Source organism: Macaca thibetana, chromosome 8, assembly GCF_024542745.1.
Source record: "Macaca thibetana thibetana isolate TM-01 chromosome 8, ASM2454274v1, whole genome shotgun sequence".
In the NCBI taxonomy this organism is placed as follows: domain Eukaryota; kingdom Metazoa; phylum Chordata; class Mammalia; order Primates; family Cercopithecidae; genus Macaca; species Macaca thibetana.
In genome coordinates, this window is record NC_065585.1 from 20,098,784 (window position 1) to 20,117,584 (window position 18,801).

Consider the following 18,801-nt stretch of genomic DNA (forward strand, 5'->3'; position numbering starts at 1 on the left):
ACTAATAGAACAATTATAATAATATACTGTAATAAAGTTATGTGAATTTGGTCTCTCTCTCAAAATATCTTATTGTACTGTACTTACCTTTCTTCTTGAGGTGATGATGAAAGAGTACAATGGCTTCATGATGACATGAAATGAAATAAATGATGTAGGCATTGTGATGTAAATGGAAAACTCCAGAAATAATTTCTAAGTTTTAAACTGCCTGCTGTTCTGAGTAGGATGACAAAATGTCTCACTATCCCACTATTTCCAGCCTGGATTGCTATAAATCACTTAGTAGCCATCTCAGTTATCACATCTACTGTTGTGGTATCATAATGCTTATCTTCAAATAATCCTTACCATACTTAATAAAGGCCCCAAAGAGCAAGAGTAGTGATGTAATATTTTCACACCATGGTTGATCAAGGGTAACTAAAACCCCAGAAAGCAAAACCTTGGATAAGGGGGGACTACTGTAATGACAGTCTTGTTGTTACCAAATGCTATGATTTGAGTGTCCCCACCAAAACTCATATTGGGACCTTAATTCTCAGTGTAGCAATGTTGGGAGGTGGAACCTTTAAGAAGTGGGGCCTAATGGGAGGCATCTGAGTCACGGGGGCTCCCTCTGCTCTTATAGGCAGCGTGCTGCCAATTCTTGTACAATTCTTGTCCGCGAGTGACCTCTCTCTCTCACGGGAGACCTCTCACATGAGACAGGATTAGTTTCTGAGAGTGAGCTGTTATGGAGTGATTGCAACTCTCATGTCCTGCCCCTTTGCATGTGCTGTCTTCACCCTTGACCTTCTGCCATGTTATGACACAGCACAGAAACCCTCAACAGAAGCAAGCAGATGTTGGCCTCATGCTCTTGAACTTTCCAGCCATCAGAATCATGAGCCAAATAAAACCTCTTTTCTTTATAAATTACCCAGCTCAGGTATTCTGTTATGGCAACACTAAGGAGACTAAAGCACCATGATTTCAGAAAATGAGACTGGCTGAGATCAATGATTAATGCATAAAGGGTAACAGTCACAGTACCGCTGTACTCCACTACCTCTCACCTCTCAAGTTTCTAGTGCTGTAGAAACTTCTACAGCACTAAGGAGAAGGCCCATTTGGTAGACCCAACTTGGATAACTTGGGATGATGGGAGTTAAGACTTTACCTTAATTACTACAGAGACTTATGCTTACATGCCCTCTGGTAGGTTGTGCAGCAGTTAGGGAGTGAGTTCCCTCCTATAGTTGTGAGTACATGCATTGACATGGCTGTCCCTATGCTATGGCATGGAAAATATATATGAGCTCCTTCTTTGAGTAGGAAAAATATACATTATAGGTGTCTTCTATTTAATTAAAAAGAAACCATGAAATAAATCACTTGTAAATAAAGAATGCTTTCTTTATTCACATGCTGAGTCCTTTATGCTAGCAAGAAAAATAGAGAATATAGAATTTCTTTCTCATGGAGCTAAACAAAGAGTCTACTTGCTGATTAATGAAACTGAGATAAACGCATCACATATTATGTTTGACTATGTTATGTTCTCCATCATAAGGTACAAATCTCTTTTTTGTTTTCCTCATTTTCAATCCAAAGAGACAAGGATTTTTGCCAAATTGTTCTACTAATGGAGCCCATCTTAACCCATCTAAGATGTGAACATCTTTATTCTGGTAGACATCAAGGTTTGTGAAATAGATTTTATATATTACCAGCCATCATAGTACATTGTATAGGTGATGGTGACAGAACATAAATTGTACCTGTTATTAATCTCTTCAGATGCAAATTAACTTATATTGAACTTGTGATTTTGTTCTTTTCCAGTTTAAACCAAATTCTTTGTTTCATGAATAAAAAGAAAATTTAGTAAAATTTCCTGTTTTTTTTGTTATAGCTGCTTACAAGGTGAATAAAATAAAAGTGTTTTAGACAGTCTGCAAACAATATAGTTCTGTGCTTTTCCAATATTTTATCCGTTAAAAGTCCTGAAGTTGATCATAAAGAATCTACAAGTAAGATAAGTTTGGGGCTGTACTACTACTTCTACTTTCAAAACATGTGGATAACTTTTTTTTTCAGTTTGTTTCAATTAATAATAGCAGCAGCAAGTAATTACCATTTATTGATACCCTGCTATGTTTAAGCACTGTGCTATATGATTTGCAAACATTCATTTAATGTTTATGGTAACTCTGTAAGGCAGGCATTATTTCTGTTTTACAGATGAGGGAACTGAGGCTCAGAGTGGCTACCTGCCACAGAGCATGTGATTGATTTTGTATCACCCCAACCACTGCTTCCTTGTAACTGAATTTCAGCCTCAACAGCAAACTCCTAAGTTTATCAGCAAACTCCTAAGTTGATAACTCCTTGGTTATCAAGCATTAATCAAACTATTAGTTACTATAAAAACTTGTCCTGAAATATTACAATTTAATAAAATTTGGGCAATACCAGATAACATACAGAGACAGAAAAATACTCAGGTGACGTCATATAAAAGCCAATAATGGGCCGGGTTTGGTGGCTCACACCTGTAATCTCAGCAGCTTGGGAGGCTGAGGAGGAGAACTGCATGAAGCCAGGAGTTCAACACCAGCCTGGGCAACATAGCAAGACTCTGTCTCTACAAAAATTTTAAAATTAGCTGACTGCAGTGGCGTGCACTGTAGTCCTAGCTACTCAGGAGGCTGAGATGGGAAGATCCCTTGAGCCCAGGAGTTTGAGGCTGCAGTCAGCTATGATGGTGCCATTGCACTACAGTCTGGTTGACAGTGTGAGACCTTATCTCAAAAAAAATTAATGAATAAGGGCCGGGTGCGGTGGCTCACACCTGTAATCCCAGCACTTTGGGAGGCCGAGGCGGGTGGATCACGTGGTCAGGAAATCAAGACCATCCTGGCTAACAAGGTGAAACCCCGTCTCTACTAAAAATACAAAAAATTAGCCAGGCGTGGTGGTGGGCACCTGTAGTCCCAGCTACTCGGGAGGCTGAGGCAGGAGAATGGCATGAACCCGGGAGGTGGAGCTTGCAGTGAGCCAAGATCGCGCCACTGCACTCCAGCCTGGGCGACAGAGTGAGACTCCGTCTCAAAAAAAAAAAATTAATGAATAAGAAAAAAATAAAAATAAAAGGCCAATAATGCCTAATGTTTTCCCCCTTTTCTGAAAGTAGAAAATTTCCCCCAAATTCTTCTTCAATACCTTTATTTGTTAGTTTTTGCTTTATTTTTGTAATCAAATAACAATACAAAAACACACAAATACCCTGCCAGTATCAGGTGCACCACAATCATGAAAGATAAAATAATCCCCATGCAATTAAATGACCATCAGCTACAGACCTTTGCAGCAGCTACAACTGACCCATTCTGGCTTCACATTCATAATATGCATCTCTGCATATTATTCATAAAATATATTCTGAATCCAAAAAATTAGATGAAATCATGGGCAACTCAGGAGTCCTAACCTTCCTACTTGTCTACCTTTTGCACTAGTAGGAAATAAAATGGGAGGAAGGGAATAGGATATATCTAATAATTTCCAAAGCATCATTCCCATAAGAATGAGTAGGGAAGATGGGGCCTCAGTTATCAGATCCATATACCAATTATGTCAAGAGGCAAAAGAAAACTGTCAGTACTGAAGCTAAGAAGTCTCACTACTCCTTAATGGCAAACTGTCCTTGGACACTGGCTCCGAATTAGTGAGTTAATTATTAGAAAAAAAACCAAGTTCTTGAGCTGACCAAGAATTACATAATGGGATAACTTGGGGAAAAGGCTCTTCATTAAAAATTGTAAGACAGAATTCAGGAATCCTGCCTTCTCTTCTGGCTTTGGTCAAGACAGTGAGGTCATATCACTAGATAACTCAGTCAGCAGCACATGAATTAGAACACACAATCATTAAAATATCCAATCTCTAAACCCAGTGTCTTCAATACTGTATCCCAGTTCTACTCTATGTTACAATTCCTTTTGGAGAGCAAACCCTCCAGAACACATTTCTACAGTCTTTATAGGAAATATTTATGGGTCTGTCAAGAATAATGATCTTGAATGAAAGAACCTTCTATAATATCCAATACAGCAGCTGCTGGTCACATAGAGCTACTGAACACTTAGAAAGTGGCTAGTGTGACTGAGGAACTGGATTTAAAATTTCAATTAATCTTAATACAAATAGCTACATATGGCTAGAGGCTATGGTATTGGACAGTATAGTTCTAGATGCTACAATAGTTTTATTTTTAGTGACTAAAAATGCATTTGAAAAAAAAAAATCTTTTCCTTCTTAAGCCCCAACAAAATAGCCAGGAAATCACATTATTTGCTCAAAAATACCCTTTCTCTGGGTAAACCCCTGAGGCTGGTAACGATGTATCTCTACCTAGTAAACGAAGATAAAATAAAGTAATTCAATAGCAATTCTAGCTTCAGGTTCTCACGGTTCCTTTGCTTACTCTCAGGATTACTCTGTACATTTCTTTTGAAGCTATTACTATCTTACCTTAAATTTTTTAAAGTCCTCCTTTCTTCATCCTTGGTGGATGAATCTCCCACTGGACAGATCCAATAACCTGGTGATTGGGGTCTTCCCATCCTTTAAACTGGGAGGTTGACTTTTTCCAAATGTTTTAACAAACACATCAAAGAAACTTTATAGCACATCAATCACAGAATACCTACATTGTCGTGGTCCGACAAGGAAGAAAAAACCATTCCTTCCTTTGGGACTCAGGAAGATGAATTTGGTACTGAAAATGAAGGGATGAGGGGCACTTCCCCTGAACAGCTTTTCCAAGTCCATTCACGAGGAAAATCCCCAACGTCAGGAGACTCAAAAGGCTTTTCTACATGAATTTTCCGATGCTGACTGAGGTAGGCACTTCTGCTGAAGCATTTCTCACAGCTGGTACATTTGTAAGGTTTTTCCCCTATGTGGGTCCTCCGGTGCCTGATGAGGTTAAAGCTCTGACTGAAGCATTCACCACAATCAGGACATTTATAAGGTTTCTCTCCTGTATGTGTCCTTTGGTGAATCACCAGGGTGGAACTCTGACTGAAAGTTTTCCAGCACTCAGAACATCTGTAAGGCTTTTCTCCTGTATGTGTTCTCTGATGTCTAATGAGATGGGAGCTAAGGCCAAAACTCTTTCCACATTCACAACATCTATATGGTTTTTCTCCTAACTGCATTCTGCATTCTTCTATCACATTGCAGTTCTGACTCAAACTTTCTTCATATTCAGAACTTTCATAGGATTTCTCTCCTGTGTGCATTTTCTGGTGTGTAATAAGGTTTGAACTACGACTAAAATTCTTCCCACATTCTGAACATTGATAAGGCTTTTCTCCTGTATGTATTCGCTGATGTTTTATTAGAGTAGAATTACAACCAAAGCTTTTTCCACACTCAAGACATTTGTAGGGCTTCTCACCTGTGTGTGTCCGCTGGTGGCGAATGAGGCTGGAACTCTGACTAAAACTCTTCCCACAATCAGGGCACTTATAAGGTTTTTCTCCAGTGTGAGTCCTCTGATGTTCTATTAGGACATAGCTATGACTGAAGCCTTTTCCACAGACAGAACATTCATATGGTTTTTCACCTGTATGTGATCTGTGATGCTGAATAAGGTGAGAGCTGCTGCTGAATCTCTTCCCACACTCGGGACATTTATAGGGTTTCTCTCCCGTGTGAGTTCTCTCATGGATAATAAGATGGGAGGTATTGCTGAAGCTTTTCCCACATTCACCACACTGGTAGGGCTTCTCTCCTGTGTGCATTCTTAGATGCTGAATCAGGTGAGAACTGTTACAAAAGCATTTTGCACACTCAGAGCATTTATAAGGCTTTTCTCCTGAGTGGGTCCTCTGGTGAGTACGCAAATGAGAACTATTACTGAAGCTTTTCCAACATTCGGAACATTTGTAGGGTCTGTCTACAAAGGATGAATTCTGCTGCACACAGACATTGGTATGTTCTCCTGGGTCCCATTCCTGGTGACTGGGTTTTTCCTCCTCTTCAGCTATAAAATTTCCCCAATTCTCTGACTTGTCATCACTCTCATAGGAATCATGACACCAAATCTCATCTTGAACCCATGTCAGTGGCATTTCTTTTGCATCCTCATGTTTATAATGTTGTGGTCTATGTCTTTTAGACCATTCTGAAGGTTTCTCTTTAAGTTTATCTGCCTTAGGATTATTGTGGTGAACAGTTTTCAAATTATTCATACTTTCATCTCCTGCAAGAATAAACAAATATTCTAACCATATTCTGCACCTCTGCCAGAGACACAAATTCTAAAGTGCAGTGGAAGAGAGGAAATAACACTGTAAAACCTCATAAATATTTCATATAAAAAAGTTTTTAAAGACAGTTTCACTTCTTTTCCTCTGTTTACCAGAAGCAGGTGGATTTTTTTTGTACTTAACAACTACACTAATGCATTATTTGAACCATTATTGGCAAAGGGAACATCAATCTAAAAAGAAATGCATTAAATTTTGTTCTAGAAGACTTAAGAGAAAAAACAGGATTGATGTGAATAGGAGTGAAATTGAACAGGATACCATCTCAGGTAAAAACTAGACAATAGCTTTGCTAAAATCTGAGCAAATGCTATAGAAATAACAATAGCCATTATTTATTAAGAACAGTAGCTTTGGATGGGGTATTTCACTAATTCTAAAATATATGTGAAATCGGTATTATTCATTTTCTTAAAGATGAGAACAATGAGGCCAAAATAATTAACACAGCTTATAAGTGACAGAACAAGGAATTAAATTAAGGTTTGTCTCATTCTAGTGTCCTGTTCTTTCTACATCAAATTTCCTAAGGATTCAGACCATCGTCTTGATCCCTCACCTGTGAAGGGGCTTTTCAAACTCTCCCTCTCCATAAAGCTGTTAGAATCTGAAACCAACAGTTTTTTTTCTTGCTCCATCACAATGATCACAGCCAAGTTAGAGATCAGAAACCCTGTGGAAGAAAATAAATTATGTTTGAAGGTACATGTTAAAGTTTATGCTTCCTCCTTCCTTCCCAACCATTCCAACACAACAATAGGAGGCACAGAATGTTCCATGAACCATACTGAAAATAAGAAAAACAACTCTTAGCAGCCCTTTTAGAAAAATCTTATCTCAGATCCAAGTGTTTAGAATTAAGGGTTAACCCTGAAATAACAATACAAAAAAGTAAATCTTCGGGGGGGCACGCCCAAGATGGCTGAATAGGAACAGCTCCAGCCTCCAGCTCCCAGCATGAGCAACACAGAAGACGGGTGATTTCTGCATTTTCAACTGAGGTACCGGGTTCATCTCACTGGGGAGTGCCGGACAGTTGGTGTTGGTCCACAGGTGCAGCCCGACCAGCGAGAGCTAAAGCAGGGTGAGGCAGCCTCACCTGGGAAGCGCAAGGGGGAAGGGAATTCCTTTTCCTAGCCAAAGGAAATTGAGACACACAACACCTGGAAAATCGGGTAACTCCCACCCTAATATTGTGCTTTACCAAGGGTCTTAGCAAACGGCACACCAGGAGATTATATCCCACAGCTGGCCCAGAGGGTCCCACACCCAGAGAGCCTCCCTCATTGCTAGCACAGCAGTCTGAGATCTAACTGCAAGGCAGCAGCGAGGCTGGGGAAGGGGCGTCCGCCATTGCTGAGGCTTAAGTAGGTAAACAAAGCCACTGGGAAGCTCTAATTGGGTGGAACCCACAGCAGCTCAAGGAGGCCAGCCTGCCTCTGTAGCCTCCTCCTCTGGGGACAGGGCATAGCTAAACAAAAAGCAGCAGAAACCTCAGCAGAGGTAAATGCCCCTGTCTGACAGCTTTGAAGAGAGCAGTGGATCTGCCAGCATGGAGGTTGAGATCTGAGAATGGACAGACTGCCTGCTCAAGTGGGTCCCTGACCCCTGAGTAGCCTACCTGGGAGACATCCCCCACTAGGTGCAGACCAACACCTCACACCTCACATGGCGGGGTACACCCCTGAGACGAAGCTTCCAGAACAAGAATCAGACAGCAGCACTTGCTGTTCAGCAATATTCTATCTTCAGCCTCTGCTGCTGATACCCAGGCAAACAGGGTCTGGAGTGGACCTCAAGCAAACTCCAACAGACCTACAGCTGAGGGTCCTGACTGTTAGAAGGAAAACTAACAAACAGAAAGGACACCCACACCAAAACCCCATCAGTACGTCACCATCATCAAAGACCAAAAGCAGAGAAAAACCACAAAGATGGGGAAAAAGCAGTGCAGGAAAGCTGGAAATTCAAAAAATCAGAGCACATCTCCCCATCCAAAGGAACGCAGCTAATCACCAGCAACGGAACAAAGCTGGACAGAGAATGACTTTGACGAGCTGAGATAAGAAGGCTTCATTCAATCAAACTTCTCAGAGCTAAAGGAGGAACTAGGTAACCAGCGCAAAGAAACTAAAAACCTTGAAAAAAGAATGGATGAATGGATAACTAGAATAATCAATGCAGAGAAGACCTTAAAAGAACTGATAGAGATGAAAACCATAACACGAGAACTACATGACAAAAGCACAAGCTTCAGTAACCGACTCGATCAACTGGAAGAAAGAGTATCAGCGACTGAAGATCAAATGAATGAAGTGAAGCGAGAAGAGAAGTGTAGAGAAAAGAGAGTAAAAAGAAATGAACAAAGCCTCCAAGAAATATGGGATTATGTGAAAAGACCAAATCTATGTCTGACTGGTATGCCTGAAAGTGACAGGGAAAACGGAACCAAGTTGGAAAACACTCTGTAGGATATCATCCAGGAGAACTTCCCCAACCTAGTAAGGCAAGCTAACATTCAAATTCAGGAAAGACAGAGAACGCCACAAAGATACTCCTCGAGAAGAGCAACTCCAAGACACATAATTGTCAGATTCACCAAAGTTGAAATGAAGGAAGAAATGTTAAGGGCAGCCAGAGAGAAAGGTCGGGTTACCCACAAAGGGAAGCCCATCAGACTAACAGCAGATCTCTCGGCAGAAACTCTCCAAGCCAGAAGAGACTGGGGGCCAATATTCAACATTCTTAAAGAAAAGAATTTTCAACCCAGAATTTCATATCCAGCCAAACTAAGTTTCATAAGTGAAGGAGAAATAAAATCCTTTACAGACAAGCAAATGCTAAGAGATTTAGTCACCACCAGGCCTGCCCTACAAGAGATCCTGAAGAAAGCACTAAACATGGAAAGGAACAACCGGTACCAGCCATTGCAAAAACATGTCAAAATGTAAAGTCCATCGATGCTAGAAAGAAACTGCATCAACTAGCGAGCAAAATAACCAGCTAATATCATAATGACAGGATCAAGTTCACACATAACAATATTAACCTTAAATGTAAATGGACTAAATGGTCCAATTAAAAGACACGGACTGGCAAATTGGATAGAGTCAAGACCCATCAGTTTGCTGTATTCAGGAGACCCATCTCACATGCAGAGACAAACATAGGCTCAAAATAAAGGGATGGAGGAAGATCTACCAAGCAAATGGAAAACAAAAAAAAGCAGGGCTTGCAATCCCAGTCTCTGATAAGACAGACTTTAAACCATCAAAGATCAAAAGAGACAAGGAAGGCCATTACATAATGGTAAAGGAATCCATTCATCAGGAAGAGCTAACTATCCTAAATATATATGCACCCAATACAGGAGCACCCAGATTCATAAAGCAAGTCCTTAGAGACTTACAAAGAGACTTAGACTCCCATACAATAATAATGGGAGACTTTAACACCCCACTGTCAACATTAGACAGATCAACGAGACAGAAAGTTAATAAGGATATCCAGGAATTGAACTCAACTCTGCACCAAGCAGATCTAATAGACATCTACAGAACTCTCCACCCCGAATCAAGAGAATATACATTCTTCTCAGCACCACATCACATTTATTCCAAAATTGACCATATACTTGTAAGTAAAGCACTCCTCAGCAAATGTAAAAGAACAGAAATTATAACAAACTGTCTCTCAGACCACAGTGCAATCAAACTAGAACTCAGGACTAAGAAACTCAATCAAAACCGCTCAACTACATGGGAACTGAACAACCTGCTCCTGAATGACTACTGGGTACATAACGAAATGAAGGCAGAAATAAAGATGTTCTTTGAAACCAATAAGAACAAAGATACAACATACTAGAATCTCTGGGATACATTTAAAGCAGTGTGTAGAGGGAAATTTATAGCACTAAATGCCCACAAGAGAAGGCAGGAAAGATCTAAAGTTGACACCCTAACATCACAATTAAAAGAACTAGAGAAGCAAGAGCAAACACATTCAAAAGCTAGCAGAAGGCAAGAAATAACTAAGATCAGAGCAGAACTGAAGGAGATAGAGATACAAAAAACCCTCCAAAAAATCAATGAATCCAGGAGCTGGATTTTTGAAAAGATCAACAAAATTGATAGACTGCTAGCAAGGCTAATAAAGAAGAAAATAGAGAAGAATCAAATAGACGCAATAAAAAATGATGAAGGGGCTATCACCACCGACCCCACAGAAATACAAACTACCATCAAGGAATACTATAAACACCTCTACACAAATAAACTAGAAAACCTAGAAGAAATGGATAATTTCCTGGACACTTACACTCTCCAAGACTAAACCAGGAAGAAGTTGAATCCCTGAATAGACCAATAGCAGGCTCTGAAATTGAGGCAACAATTAATAGCCTACCAAACAAAAAAAGTCCAGGACCAGACGGATTCACAGCCGAACTCTACCAGAGGTGCAAAGAGGAGTTGGTACCATTCCTTCTGAAACTATTCCAATCAATAGAAAAAGAGGGAATCCTCCCTAACTCATTTTATGAGGCCAACATCATCCTGATACCAAAGCCTGGCAGAGATACAAAAAAAAAAAGAGAATTTTAGACCAATATCCCTGATGAACATCGATGCAAAAATCCTCAATAAAATACTGGCAAACCGAATCCAGCAGGACATCAAAAAGTTTATCCACCATGATCAAGTGGGCTTTATCCCTGGAATGCAAGGCTGGTTCAACATACGCAAATCAATAAACGTAATCCAGCATATAAACAGAACCAAAGACAAAAACCACATGATTATCTCAACAGATGCAGAAAAGGCCTTTGACAAAATTCAACAGCCCTTCATGCTAAAAACTCTCAATAAATTCGGTATTGATGGAACATATCTCAAAATAATAAGAGCTATTTACGAAAAACCCACAGCCAATATCATACTGAATGGGCAAAAACTGGAAGCATTCCCTTTGAAAGCCCAAGACAGGGATGCCCTCTCTCACCACTCCTATTCAACATAGTGTTGGAAGTTCTGGCTAGGGCAATCAGGCAAGAGAAAGAAATAAAGGGTATTCAGTTAGGAAAAGAAGAAAGTCAAATTATCCCTGTTTCCAGATGACATGATTGTATATTTAGAAAACCCCATCATCTCAGCCCAAAATCTCCTTAAGCTGATAAGCAACTTCAGCAAAGTCTCAGGATACAAAATCAATGTGCAAAAATCACAAGCATTCTTATACACCAGTAACAGACAAACAGAGAGCCAAATCAGGAATGAACTCCCATTCACAATTGCTACAAAAAGAATAAAATACCTAGGAATCCAACTTACAAGGGATGTAAAGGACCTCTTCAAGGAGAACTACAAACCACTGCTCAGTGAAATAAAAGAGGACACAAACAAATGGAAGAACATACCATGCTCATGGATAGGAAGAATCAATATCGTGAAAATGGCCATACTGCCCAAGGTAATTTATAGATTCAATGCCATCCCCATTAAGCTACCAATGACTTTCTTCACAGAATTGGAAAAAACTGCTTTAAAGTTCATATGGAACCAAAAAAGACCCCGCATTGCCAAGATGATCGTAAGCCAAAAGAACAAAGCTGGAGGCATCATGCTACCTGACTTCAAACTATATTACAAGGCTACAGTAACCAAAACAGCATGGTACTGGTACCAAAACAGAGATATAGACCAATGGAACAGAACAGGGGCCTCAGAAATAACACTACACATTTACAACCAATGGATCTTTGACAAACCTACAAAAACAAGAAATGGGGAAAAGATTCCCTATTTAATAAATGGTGCTGGGAAAACTGGCTAGCCATATGTAGAAAGCTGAAACTGGATCCCTTCCTGACACCTTATACAAAAATTAATTCAAGATGGATTTAAACTTAAATGTTAGACCTAAAACCATAAAAACCCTAGAACAAAACCTAGGCAATACCATTCAGGACATAGGCATGGGCAAGGACTCCATTACTAAAACACCAAAAGCAACAGCAACAAAAGTCAAAATACACAAATGGGATCTAATTAAACTAAAGAGCTTCCGCATGGCAAAAGAAACTACCATCAGAGTGAAGAGGCAACCTACAGGATGGGAGAAAATTTTTGCAATCTACTCATCTGACAAAGGGCTAATATCCAGAACCTACAAAGAACTCAATCAAATTTACAAGAAAAAAACAAGCAACCCCATCAAAAAGTGGGCAAAGGATATGAACAGACACTTCTCAAAAGAAGACATTCATACAGCCAACAGACACATGAAAAAATGCTCATCATCACTCGCCATCAGAGAAATGCAAATCAAACCACAATGAGATACCATCTCACACCAGTTAGAATGGCAATCATTAAAAAATCAGGAAACAACAGGTGCTGGAGAGGATGTGGAGAAATAGAAACACTTTTACACCGTTGGTGGGACTGTAAACTAGTTCAACCATTGTGGAAAACAGTGTGGCAATTCCTCAAGGATCTAGAACTAGACATACCATTTGACCCAGCCATCCCATTACTGGGGATATACCCAAAGGATTATAAGTCATGCTGCTATAAAGGCACATGCACATGTATGTTTATTGCAGTACTATTCACAATAGCAAAGACTTGGAATCAACCCAAATGTCCATCAGTGACAGACTGGATTAAGAAAATGTGGCACATATACACCATGGAATACTATGCAGCCATAAAAAAGGATGAGTTTGTGTCCTTTGTAGGGACATGGATGCAGCTGGAAACCATCATTCTCAGCAAACTATCGCAAGAACAGAAAACCAAACACCGCATGTTCTCACTCATAGGTGGGAATTGAACAATGAGATCACTTAGACACAGGAAGGGGATCATCACATACCCGGTCCTATTGTGGAGGGGGGGAGGGATAGCATTAAGAGATACACCTAATGTAAATGACGAGTTAATGGGTGCAGCACACCAACATGGCACATGTATACATATGTAACAAACCTGCACGTTGTGCCCATGTACCCTAGAACTTACATAATAAAAAAAAAAAGTAAATCTTCACATTAAAGGTTTGAGGATCAAGCTTCAAAGACAGAATACTAATCCTCATTGTCCACGCATAGCTTAGAAACACTTTTAATTTAAAAAACAAAGTATATTTTTTTAAAAGACACCAATAAAACTTTTATAAAGACTTCAAGGAATCAATATGCAGGCATAAGCAGCAGCTAAAGAAAAAAAAGCACGCTGTTTAGTTTCAAAAGAATAACTTGGTCTTGACAGAAGGAAACCTTTGAAGTCAATTTCAAAGGAAAGTTAGGATTTACATAACCAGTAAAGAGAAATTAGGACAAAGCAGAGGTGGAATAATTATAGCCAATAACCCTGCAATATAAAAAGAAGCCTCAAGAGGACCTCTTCCTCCTTGCACTTAGTTCCTAAGTCTACCATATTCACAATACCCATTTCAGCCTAAACTTTGTCTTCTGGAGCCAACAATCAGTAACCTATTTTAAGGGACTAGAAAATGTTCCACCCTGGCTATGCAGTGAAACCCCGTTCTCTACTAAAACTACAAAAAATTAGCCGGGCGTGGTGGCACGCGCCTGTAGTCCCAGCTACTCACGGGGCTGAGGCAGGAGAACCGCTCGAACCCAGGAAGCGGAGGTTGCAGGGAGCCGACATGGTGTCACTGCACCACTCCAGCCTGGGCGACAGAGCAAGATTCCGTCTCAACAACAAAAAATAAGAAATAAAAAGAAGAAAATGATGTGATCTACCACAGGAAGGCAGTGACATATGGACTTCTGGCATCCATTTCAGAATATAAAGAATATCATTATTTGGGAGAAAAATAAGGACATAAAAGGATATACAAAAGCACACATTTTAAAAACAAAAAAAAGTATCTGTACTTATATTGTATTTTCACCATTGCTGCCTATTATGTGCCAGGTAGTGAATGAAATAATTTCCACACATTTGTCATTTAATTCTTACAATAGCCCTCTGAGGTGTATGAACAACTACCAGCATTTTACAGGATGAGTTTAAAAGGTGTTAAGAAACTTTCCTAAGATCACCTAGAAAGTGGTAGAGCAGGATTGAGCTCCAAGTCTGTTTGGATGCTGACCTTTTTCACCCTCTTACCTATGATCATAAACTAGAATGGGAAGCAGAGCTGGGCATAATGCCAAACTACAAATAATCCTCAAAGAGTCCCTTTATTTTAGAATATATTGACTGGCGTTTTAGAAAACAGATCTACATTCCTAAACCTTGTAACAAAGTGAGTCGACATTCCATAAGCACACTCAGCAAGCAGGGATTTGTTCTAGAGAAACGTGAAACTAGTCTACTAATATCCCCAGTGTCTGAGTGAGGGGAGGGAAAAAGCCATACACCTGAATGCAAAAAAAGGAAGGGGGTGGAGTTGTTCGAACAGAGTTACATATTTTGCTGTCCTAAGTTACATATTGTTATCAAAGTATTTACAAAAGAAGCATGAGTCTGGGTAACACATTACCACCCTCCCCCGCTCCATTTTCCCTACTAAAATACTATTAAATTTGGCAGCAAACGAGCCCCCGGAACAGTGGCTCAGCAAAACGGTGGCAAATGCAAGGCCATAAAGGGTTGCCATTAAGATGTCTCTCCACGGGGAAGGAGTGTTTTCACTGTTACAGAGCAACTAGCTGATCAGAGTGGGGCCGTGCTTTGATCAGAAATCCTTCAAAAATGCACTGCCTGACGCCTAGTTTTAACAACCAATGGCAGGGACAAGTTGGAGACGCTGGGGGGTGAAGTTCCAGGATACCAAACGGTCTCCGGCCGACAGGATCCCTTAAGGGACCCCGCGGACAAGGATGACGGTGGCCCGCCGGTGGGAGATGCTGGGCCTTCGCCCCTGGCAGCAGCGGGATCTCTCTCCGGATGTCCACTGCAGCCTGGACGGAGCTGTTTCCACTCCTCTAGCCCGCAACCCTCGGCTCCCTTCCCCCCAAGAAGGAACTCACTGTTCTGGGTGCTACACCCAAGGCGCCCTGCACCCCCAGCAGTCGAGGAGGAAGGCGCCCCCTCTCCCGCTAACCCCACCAACCCAGGGTCCTAAACTCTCAAACCCGGAAGGCAGAAACAGGAAGTTACCCCCTTCTCCCCTGGCGGCTTTGCTAGAGCCGCTCTAGGAAGCAGTGATGGCCAACTCTCGTTGATCTTAACCCTTAGGGTCCTGGACCAGAAGGAGCGTGGGGGTGGATTTCCTTTCCTTGTGCTGTGACAGCTGTGAACCTCATTCCTGTCACTTGTTAGGCGGCTTACGACAGAGGCCTGATTGGAGCTTATACCTTTCCTTGCCATCAGAATATCATCAGATTAATTATCATCACTATTAGAATAAAAATCAATCTAGTATTTTTTTTTTTTTTTTTGAAACGGAGTCTCGCTCTGTCACCCAGGCTAGAGTGCAGTAGCGCGATCTCGCCTCACTGCAAGCTCCGACTCCCGGGTTCACGCAATCCTCCTGCCTCAGCCTCCCGAGTAGCTGGGACTACAGGCACCTGCCACCATACCCGGCTAATTTTTGTATTTTTAGTAGAGATGGGGTTTCACCGTGTTAGCCAGGATGGTCTCGATCTCCTCACCTCGTGATCCGCTCGCCTCAGCCTCCCAAAGTGCTGGGATTACAGGCGTGAGCCACCGTGCCTGGTCTCATTCTAGTATTTTTAAACACTTACTGTTTCTGTTCCCACCGCTGTGAGCGTGGATATATATTTACTTATCTGTGAAAGTTAGAAAGCCAAGGCATCCATTCACATATAAAACAATTCGTTTACAAGTCACCCTTATTAACTCCTGGAGAAGTATTTAATCCCTCCTTTTTCATTACAGAGAAAATAGAAGCCAGTCCCTTCATCTCATCTCTACCAAACATAGAAATCCACTCAAGTCTGCACACTGCCATTCTGTTTCTTCCTGTTACAACACAGAGTTCCTCTTTGGCGGTTTTTTTTTTTTCTTTTTCTTTTTGGGTTTTTTTTTGTTTTTGTTTTTGTTTTTTTGGAGATAGAGTCTCACTGTGTCCCCCAGCCTGGAGTGCAATGGCAGGATTTCGGCTCACTGCAACCTCTGCCTCCCTGGTTCAAGCAATTCTTCTGCCTCAGCTCCCGAGTAGCTAGGACTACTGGCGTGCGCCACCACGCCCAGCTAATTTTTGCATTTTTAGTAGAGACAGGTTTCACCATGTTCGCCAGAATGGTCTTGATCTCTTGACCTCATGATCTGCCCACCTCGGCCTCCCAAAGTGCTGGCTCTTTGGCATTTTAATAAGCCCTTTACTGGTACTCACTTTCCTACCCATCTTCTTGGAAACTTCACACTACCAACCAAACTCACAATGCCTCCACCCCATCCCCAAATGGTCCCTCAGCTTTTTTTTCCTCTTTTTACTCACAATGTTTCCATTTCACCAATTTTCCACTGACCTTAACATTTCTCCTGCAACAACAACGAAAAATCACTAGCATCACCAATGACCTCCATGATGTCAGTTAGTGCAATTGGTATTTTTTAGTTCTCAGGTCCTTTTTCAGGAGGTTTGATATGGCTAAGGACTCGTCTTCTAGAAACAGTCTTTTGAGGTGATACCACATTCTCCTCCTTTTCTTCCAACATCTCTAGTCAGTCCTGTTAGTCTCTTTTCCAAGTCAGTCCCTCGAGATCATCCTCTCCTCTTATCACTGAATGTTCTCTGCCTAGGCAATCTCATCCACTCCCACATTTTCAAATACCACCTAGGCAGACAACTCAAAAATTTGCTTCTCCAGCCCAAGCTACATGGGTGAGCTCTTCACTCATAACTAGTGGTCTACTTGGCATCTCATACAGGAAGTCTCAATAACACTTCAAAACCAAAATGTCAAAAATCAAAATCATAATCTGTCTTCTCTCTCACTGTTCTTCTCCGTATACACATATAAACACAAAATAAAACAAAATAAACCTGTTTCTCTTCCAATATTCTTTCAACCATCCATCCAGTTATATGGAAACCCAAAAGTCCTTCTTTTCACTTCCCTTTCCTTACCTTCCATATACAATTCATAAATAAGCCTCATCCATTGTGTAATAAATAATTCTCACCTGTAGTTGTTTCTCCTAACCACCTGGGCCACCTCTATTCTGGCAACCATCACCCCTCACTTGGAAGGATTTCCATGCCCTCCTAACAGTCCTATAGATACCCATCCTTGCTCCCTCTCATTCACTCTTCCCTGTTGAATCCAGAGGTATCTTTTCCAAAAATGAATCTGATTCTTCCATGTTCCTTTACCTAACTGATGCTTACTCATCCTTCAGATTTCAGCTTACACATCACTTTCTCACACAAGCTTTCTAGGCTTTTCTACATGCTCTTCTCCTACCATATCTTCTTTTTCCATTGTAGCCCATGTAATGACTGCAACTTTATGTTTGTGTGATTGATGCATTATTTTGCCTGTCCATCCAGATAGCAAGTTCCATGAGAACAGGGCCTGCCTCCACTTTTGCTTATGATTCTATCTTACAACATAGCACAGTGCCTGACTCCTTCATTCATTTATTTAACAAATATTTGTTGAAAGCCTACTGTGTGCCTGTTACTGTGTTATCCTCTATACTGAGGATACACCAGGGCACCAAACATTGTGGGGGAGATCATAAATGAACATCAACAAAAAGTAAACAAATGTATGTTAAGCAGTGATGAGTATTAGAAAAAGAAGTAAAGGAAGTTAAAGAAAGTGTACTATTTCAGCTGATCAGGGAAGTCCTCTCGGTAGGGAGATATTTCAGCAGAAGTATGAAGGAACAAAGGCGTGGGCCTCATCATTATTTAAGAGAGGAACAGTTAAGACAGGAACAGTAAGAAAAAAGACTCTGAGATGGAAACTCAAGAAATCATAAGGAGCAGAGCAAGTGAAATGAACAGTACTTGGAGATAAGGTCAGAGAAGTTTCAAGAGGCTAGGTCATAATCATATAGACCATAAGTGACAGACACAGAGATGCATCACTCAGACTCCAAGGAAGTTCATGTTGCCCACCTTTGAGAGTGCTGTGAGCAGAAAGCTTTCAGCTGTTGGCTCCCTCAGGAGTGCTTCAGTTTCAGAGAATAGCCTTTCTGGAGCTCATGCCCTTTCCAAGGCAGCCCACGTCTAGTGACTGATCAAGGCAGAAATATAAAAGCCTGTCCGTGTTGTCCAAAGCAGGATAACTCTTAAATGCACTATTTCAGCTTCCTGTGTGTTGTTTGTTTTTTAAGACAGCCTTACTCTGTCACCCAGGCTGGAGTGCAGTGGCACAATCACGGCTTACTGCCGCCTCGACTCCCCAGGTTCTAGCAATCCTCCCATCTCAGCCTCTTAAGTAACTGGGGCTAAAGGCACGTGCCACGATGCCCTCCTAATTTTTTTAATTTTTTTGTAGAGAGGGGGGTCTCACTTTGTTTCCCAG

General features: G+C 41.0%; 1 protein-coding gene across 2 annotated transcripts in view; it reads right to left on the reverse strand.

Moving 5' to 3' along the window:
• ZNF572 (zinc finger protein 572) overlaps positions 1-15,450 on the reverse strand; it is a 33,486-nt gene extending 18,036 nt beyond the window's left edge. Inside the window, exons 1-3 of one of the 2 annotated variants that reach the window (XR_007728289.1) lie at positions 15,328-15,450; positions 6,883-6,996; positions 4,519-6,256 (exon numbers count right to left, since the gene is read on the reverse strand). Coding sequence is in view for 1 of the 2 variants with exons in the window: in XM_050801702.1 (XP_050657659.1) it covers positions 4,746-6,256; positions 6,883-6,961 (1,590 nt within the window). In the remaining variant the exon portion in view is untranslated. Of the gene's footprint in view, positions 1-3,208; positions 6,257-6,882; positions 6,997-15,327 lie in introns of those variants that run through there. The other variant, XM_050801702.1, reaches the window with a different exon arrangement.
• Between the last annotated feature and the right edge of the window lie 3,351 nt (positions 15,451-18,801).